This window comes from Meleagris gallopavo, chromosome 1 (assembly GCF_000146605.3).
Source record: "Meleagris gallopavo isolate NT-WF06-2002-E0010 breed Aviagen turkey brand Nicholas breeding stock chromosome 1, Turkey_5.1, whole genome shotgun sequence".
In the NCBI taxonomy this organism is placed as follows: Eukaryota; Metazoa; Chordata; class Aves; order Galliformes; family Phasianidae; genus Meleagris; species Meleagris gallopavo.
In genome coordinates, this window is record NC_015011.2 from 108,888,749 (window position 1) to 108,896,381 (window position 7,633).

The window sequence follows — 7,633 nt, forward strand, 5'->3', positions numbered from 1 at the left end:
ATACTATGATTCTTTTCTGTGGAGCACCCAAGTAAATGGAACTTCACTTATGTCCTGAGGGGAAAAAGCAAACCAGCCCTACTGTTGTAGCGGTGTGAAGGGAAGCGCTGAGTATTTTCAGTGCTGAAAAGAGCCACCAATCAGGTAGCACATACACACAGCTGCTCACAAACGTGAAATGTAAGCAGCAGACATCACTGAGATGTCTGACTTCATGAGAAGCAGAAATATGCAGCTTTGAAATAAAGATAGCAGAGGACTCATGGACTGTGTTTTGGTTCTTTTATTATGTTGAAAAATTGTTTGTACTACCCTACTGAGAAAATAAAAGTTGTGGTTATATTTTCTTCAGAATGAAGAAAAAATCACCTAGAAATCATTGTTGTTACAAACAGAAAGTTGGAGCTGGGACATCTGGCTGTTATTTCCCAGTTGAGCAGGTTCTTCAGGAAGTTTCTACTTTAACAACCTGGAGAGGAAAAGAGAAGCAGCAGGTTACGGGATATGTTTTTTCCCCAAATTTGACATAATGCAAGGAAGTATTTGCCTAGATGCAGTACATTAAAAAGAGTGTGCACATCCAACAAGCAGACTTTAGCAACTAGTGTCCCACCTGTCTTTTCTTGTGTTTCCTAGCTATGATTCAGATCATTAAATCAAATGAGAGTCCCAGGGGCAGAATCGACTATGGGGTGGCTTGGAAACAGTCAGGGCTGCACCAATTGTGCTGTAACACAGGAGGAGGGGATCAGAAATTTCTGTCAGGTTCATTCCATGTCTCAAAAAAGAAGCCTTTGCCTCTTGTGATAAAGCAGATTGGACTTGATAGCCACACCTCTATCATCATGCTAGCCAAGGGCTTGCACTCACACTTGAGCCCCAATTGCCCTCAGGTCCCTGGCCCTGGGACACACCAGCACCACACCTCCGTGCAAGAAGCTGGTCTTTTAGGGTTTATTACCCACTCATGCCTTCGGGTGAGGAGGCTCTGAACCTACACTGAGAATCGGAGAAGATTCCTGTTCTGTTCTGGAACAGTGGGGTGGCCATGGGGACACAAGAGAGATATCTCATTTGGATTTTACCTTCTTCGACTGTGCGATGGTAGAAGCACCAGGGGACACCAGCAGGATGTGCCCGGAAGCAGCATCTCCTGCTTAAGCACTCCTTTGCTGTGATGCCAGGGTAGCCACAGTTCACTCGGATACGAGGATCAGCAGGGCACACTTTCTTAACTGTGTAAAGCAAAAAGGAAGGAAGGATAGAGGCTGTGTTACATTATGCCCAACGTACCTGGTAGAAAAATTCACAAATAAAAGGTAGATGGGGTGCATGAGCAAGCACAACAGCTGTGGTGACCTTTTCCACACTGATTTCAGGCAGAAAGATCACTTACTATGCTTAGTATGCAAAGCTACATACCAAAAGATGAGAAACTTCTGCTGCACCCTAGGGGCTAGATGGGCCAAAGTTCATCCCTAGAAGTGCCTGGCAGGCAGCAAGCAACCCAGTTTTGCCTTTTGCAGATCCAGCAGTGGAGCAGAGAACCAACTGCAGAATGGTCACAGCCCCAAGCTGCCAGAGTTCAAGGAGTGTTTGGATGACACTCTTAGACATAGGATTTGAATTTGAGTGGTCTTGTGTGGAGCCAGAAGTTGGACTCAGTGATCTTTGTGGTTTCCCTTCAACTTCATATTCAATGATTCTTTATCTTCCCTGATGATACCACGTGCAGCAGCCTTGTGTCTGGCTCAATGCAAAAGGCCAACATTTCAGCAGCCTTGCTGAAGTGGGGAGAGGAAGATCCACTCACCTCCATGCCAACTTCAGTTGTGGAGGAACTAAGTCACTTGTGAGGAAACACAGCTCATCCAACAAATTAAAATTATATGCAAGGAAGGAATTTTTGTGGGAATGCAACCAACAGATAGGAAGTGTAGTTGTGGGGAATCCACATTAAGTCCCCTTCCACAACATTAAAACCTTCTTAAAATACTTTCACCACCCAGATTGAATAATTTGGTATTCCTATCTTAGAAGATTAGTGCTCAGAAAAGCAACTCCATGAAAATGACACTGTGAGATACAGCCATTTCTTTTTCAAGATTTACAAGAAAAGCAAGCAGTGTTCAAAGTCAAAATTAAATTTCAGCAGTTCTACGACCTGTTGAACAATCTTGATTCACACCAAGTTAATTATTTGTTAACACTGCCTTTGTACCCTCACTTCCTCTTATTTCATGTGTCCAGGGCTGGTGGTACAATGGCCAAAATTGCACTGAAGTTCTCCTAAGAAGGAGTCGTCTAGTTGGCAGTGCACATTCAACAGTTACATGAAATGCACTCAGCTATTGAAGGATTTGGGTGAGTGTCTCTGACCCTCTATGGGAACATAAGATGGAAGGAGTTCAGATTTTCCAATGGGTCTTCAGAAGGAAAAATCTAATGGAGAAAATTATCTGCCCTGACATAATTTGGAGATTTCATTAAATGAACACTGGAAGAAAAACCAGGAAAGAAAAAAAGAACTACCCATTGGAATTATACTGGGAACCATGCAGAAAATGAAGGAAGTGGTAAGCATGAAAATAATCTTAAAAAAAGAAAAGAAGAAAAACCTGTAAGTTAGAGAATGTCCATGTTTTTAAATGATGGATTCATGTGCTGAGGACTTTCTGATCTCTTTAACACATTGCTAAAGTGGCGTTAATGTCCTTGTCAGCCACATAGAAGCCCATTTTAGGTAAGTGCCAAGCATCATATGCTCCACTGACAGACAAGACCACAACTGGCAGTGAAATGTTTTTAAACAGCCAGCTTGGGCTATCTGATAACTAGGAGCCTGAAGGAAAAAGAAATATCTTGTGCAGAGGATGCGTTCCAAGCCTGACAAGGCAATCAATATTTGACTTTGCATTTTTCTACCGAAGGTCTTCTGAGAATGGTTTGCACCCACTTCTTTGGCTCAAGAGTAAGAACAGAGCTGCTCCCTGATTGTACGTGTTTCTGTGTAAGCAAACACTAGGTAAGTTAGTATTTCTGGTGGAGGTGTTACCTTTCTTTGGTTTAGCAGTGAAGCACCAGGGGACGCCAGGCACTGACGCATTGAAGCAGCACCCAGCTTTCCTGCAGTCTGCTGCTGAGATTCCTGGGGGGCCGCAGTTCCTCCGCTCCCTGGCTGCTATTTTGCACTGGCATTTTGCTGTTGAGCACAAAAATCCAAAGTTACTGGGTGTTAGTTTGATTTTTAGCAGAGGTGCATTTATCAAGTGTTCTCTTGAAACCATAAGCTTTCCCTGGACTTTGTCTATCTTGTAAGTGTATGTTTTCTTTTGTTTGTTAAGATCAGAACTTAAAATATTTGTTTTAAGATCTGTTCATGGCAAATAGATGGCAAGTGAAATGCTGGGCCCCTCCCTAATGGCTCCCATATCAACTTCAGTAAGATCTGTACTTCACCCAGTATGGCATGGTCCCACATGCATCCAGCCCAGCCCAGCACAGTGGGACAGTGAAATTTAAACAGATCACATCAAATGCCAAAAATCATAACTTCAGGTATTGAGCTGGTAAATATTTATTGATTTGCTCATCTCATTTGAGGAAAGAATCAGTTAAGGGTCCTGTGGGTCTTTACTAAGTATAAAGATTTAAAAAAACCTTAGTGTTATCTTTTAGGTCACTGTAAGAACAGAGTTGCATACAAATAATTATAGCTGCACTTTTCATAGAATCACAGAATGGCCTGGGTTGAAAAGGACCACAATGATCATCTAGTTTCAACCCCCCTGCCATCTCCAACCACCAGACCAGGCTGCCCAGAGCCACATCCAGCCTGGCCTTGAATGCATCAAGAGATGGGGCATTCACAATCTCCTTGAGCAATCTCCTTGAGGGTGTGTCACCGCCCTCTGAGTGGTGTCTTTTAATATTTTGCTACTAATATCTACTACATAGTCAACTACAACCAAGAAATTCTGGAGATGTCCCTTTGCACGTGCCATTGAGCTACTTGCTTTCCATTTCCCGAGTTACTTGAATGACTTGTCTTCTACTGATGAGGCAGATAGACTTATCTGAAAACACATTCCTGCAGAAAAGTAATATGAAATGGATGTCAGGAGACTCTTCAGACAAACCTAACTACTACTCCAGTCCCAGTCCTGTTCTAGTGAACTCCTAGGCATTTTGTTCTTTCATCTTTGGGGCAGGTTTCTGGTTATTTCACCAGTAGTTCACCTGCAGTTTTTGTTGTTGTTTTACTGTAGCTTTCTCTGAAAACAAAATTAAAAATTAAACTCCAGATTTGGGAATAGTGCCAGAGCAATACAGTCACCATATGGTATGTGATCTGGAGGTATGCTCTTGCTGTTATTATAATCAGTATGATCAGGCTGATGTACATACCTGCAAAAGCAAGGAAGGAAATGTACTTACATGGTGGTTTTCCTTCTGTTGAGCTGATGAGGGCTACAGCGAGGATGACAAAGAGCAAGCAGATCCCCTTTACATCCATTGCTTTGGGAGCCCTCAGGCCAATGGCTGGGAAGGGAGGTGGAGGAGAGGTGCTGCTTTGCCTCAAGCAGCCTGTTTTATACGGTCCTCATGTTTACCTGGAGAGATCTGATAACATTGTTCCCTGCAAAGCTTCACCCAGAGGCTGCTCTTTTTGTTGTTGTTTAATTAGGAAATGTTACCGTGTATAGTTTGATATCCCTGAGATAAATTTCTAGGTTTGTGTGAACTTTTCATTGCATATTTATTATATACCCCTAGATCACATATCTATTACGTGATCCCCTAATCTATTAATTGGACATTACTGCATGCCTCTGGCATTCCTAGCTGACATCATAGCCATGTGAGTGTTTCAGAACACTAAGCAGCTTCAAATGGTTACTTCTACTGGAAAACATATACATATATTTCCTTTCCAAGAACATTCTTTCTACCACAAATATTCCTTGTCCTTAAGTTCAGTCTGAGTTACATTTACTCTTCAGCTTATGTGGCAGGGCAGTCGGAGCTGGAAAACCTTCAAGCTACAGGGACACTTCAAGGGACACTTGGGTAAGAAAAGGAGAGCTTTTGTGTGATCTCAGTCTGACCCATTGGGGATGGTACTTCTCCAGGGGGTGGTCCCCTACCTGCCAGCTGATACTGCAGAGTAGTCATCCTATGCAAGGGTGTCTGCCCCATGGAAATCTGGCTTCTTTAAATAATTGAATTTACTGTATGAATATTTTAATTGTATTTTTCTTTACTAGTCCCAGCTAAGTGAACCTAGATAGAATATACGCATACTATCAATTTCAAGGGCTTATGACTTCCCAGCCACCAGGGAACTCCTCTTGTTCATAATCAGAAGTGAAATTCAAAGTTGTTTTTTTTTTCCTCGACAAAATTATGTCTTTATGTCTTTAATTATTATAGATGAGTTTATTTTCTTCCTCTTTCCTTGATAAACTTTGAACTTCTAAGACAGTTTTGAAGGTAATTTATTTGTTTAGATGTATTTTGAACCCTATAGGAAAGAGCTTGTTCTACAAAGAAGAAAAAGAAACCACAAGAATTAATTTCTGTAGAATCATAGAATCATTAACATTGGAAAGACCACCATGATCATACAGTCCAATCATCAACCCATGTTTGTGACCACTCCAAACCATGTCCCTCAGTGCTACATCCAAACAGTTCTTGAACTGTGACTCCACCACCTCCTTAGGCAGCCTGGGCCACTACCTCACCACCCCTTCTAAGAAATATTCCCTAATATCCAACCTGAACCTCCTCTGGTGCAACTTGAGGCCATTCCCTCTCATCCTATTGCCGTTGCCTGGGAGAAGAGGTCAATCCCACCTCATCACAACCTCCTTTCAGGTGGTTGCAGAGAGTGATAAGGTCACCCTTGAGCCTCCTCTTCTCCAGACTGAACAACCCCAGTTCCCTCAGCTGCTCCTCATAAGACTTGTGCTCCATATCCCTCACAGCTTCTTTGCCCTTCTCTGGATATTCTCCAGGGGCTCAATTTCTTTCTTATAGTGAGGGTCTCAAATCCTGCTGTAGAACTTCTTAAAGACTTCATTTATGTTCTCTCATTGAAAGCCATGATTCAGATATCAGACACTGTGTGCATCCTTCACTGCACAAGATACCAAGCTGGAGGTGGAGGAGGATTGCATGCCAGCCCTCACCTTTTACTTTCATCAGTGAGGGAAAACCAGATCTAAAATTCAAAAATCCATTTTTCTCCTTACATGGAATGCTGACAGCACTCCCAAAGGCCAGAGGTGATGCTTGTACTGGGGAAGCCCAGATCAGTTTTCCACCAGCTTCCTTCAGAAGGCATTGAGCCTGGCTGAAATGTTGTGCCTCACATGGGAGCTGTGCAGCCTTCATGCTACAGCAGCAGCTTGCAGCTGATTATCGGCTCTGGGCATGAATCAGGCCACCATGATAACATCTGTCCCTCCTGCCTCTTACAGAACATTAGTTAAGCCCTTATCTGCCAGCTGTCAGCTCCTAGGCCCAATCCTACCACACGCACAATGGCAAATATACCACTGAGTTCTTGCTACGGAAAGAGCACATGATTGGCATCTTAAAGCAAACACTTTGAAAGAAATGAGCCCCTCGCTTTCTGCCAGCGGATCACTTTAAGATCTTTGATATGTTTATATAGCAAAGCCTTGACACTATCAGGGGTTTCTCCACGAATGTGTTTCTTTCCCTGAGGCCAGTATCCACCCAGACCTTTGGATCACTCTGCATTGAGCACCAATGGGACTGGAAGGGCTCTTTGCCTCCTTCCAGCCTCCCAGCCTCTCTCACCACCACTCTCTGGTATCCTGGGGGTTACAATGGAGATAGGAGCTCAGGCACAGAGAAACAATGAACGTCTCCAGTTTGAATTTCTGGATTTTGTGGGAGTCTTCACCAATTCTGGTCCTTCAAGCTCTGCAAGGAATGCCCAGGAAGGAGGAGGACCTGTGAGAGGAAATCGTATATCTATACCCATCTAGACAAAGCTCATCTCATGCCATTCACTGCAATGCTGAGTTTTAAGGGAATGTTTATGAGAACTGCAGGAATGAGCAATACTCTCCTCCTTTATTGTCAGACTGTTTTCCTTATTCTACAAGGGTGCAGCAGATCAGAGATTCCTGTGCCTGGGTCAACCTTGCTGGGCATGAGCTGGAGCTGGGTTTTCCCTTTCCCTGGGAAAGGGGCCTGCTTTTGGAACAAAACAGGAAAACTAGGCTTCACAGACAAACTAAGAAATAATTCTGGAAAAAAAAGCTAAAGCAAACTGTGGACTATGACAGCACATGAGACCACAACACTTGTAAGTGTGCATGCCATTAAATACAGACTGAAAAATAGAACAGGTGAGACTTAGGAAAAATTTAAACACATGTTTATAAATGTAAACTCCTTAAGTACATCTAAAGGCTTTGCAGCTCTCCATTTGAACAGCTTACTTTGCAATACACACCACAGAGAAATCTGCCTCTGTTACAGAGGTAGATACTTGTCACTAAGAAAAGCATGGCCAGACACTGAGTCAGGAGCAATTGGAAACAGGGGAACTCTGTGACCCTTGTGTTCACCTCAGTCTGGATGAATGTTCCTT

At 43.1% G+C, this 7,633-nt stretch overlaps 1 protein-coding gene across 1 annotated transcript; it reads right to left on the bottom strand.

The window, feature by feature from the left end:
• Positions 1 to 267: 267 nt before the first annotated feature.
• LOC104914540 (trefoil factor 2-like) lies at positions 268 to 4,666 on the bottom strand. Its single transcript, XM_010724393.2, has 4 exons — positions 4,438 to 4,666; positions 3,056 to 3,202; positions 1,086 to 1,235; positions 268 to 469 (listed from the first exon to the last, which is right to left on the bottom strand). The coding sequence occupies exons 1-4, from the start codon at positions 4,514 to 4,516 to the stop codon at positions 462 to 464; spliced, it is 384 nt and encodes a 127-aa protein (XP_010722695.1). The 5' UTR covers positions 4,517 to 4,666; the 3' UTR covers positions 268 to 461.
• Positions 4,667 to 7,633: the final 2,967 nt, after the last annotated feature.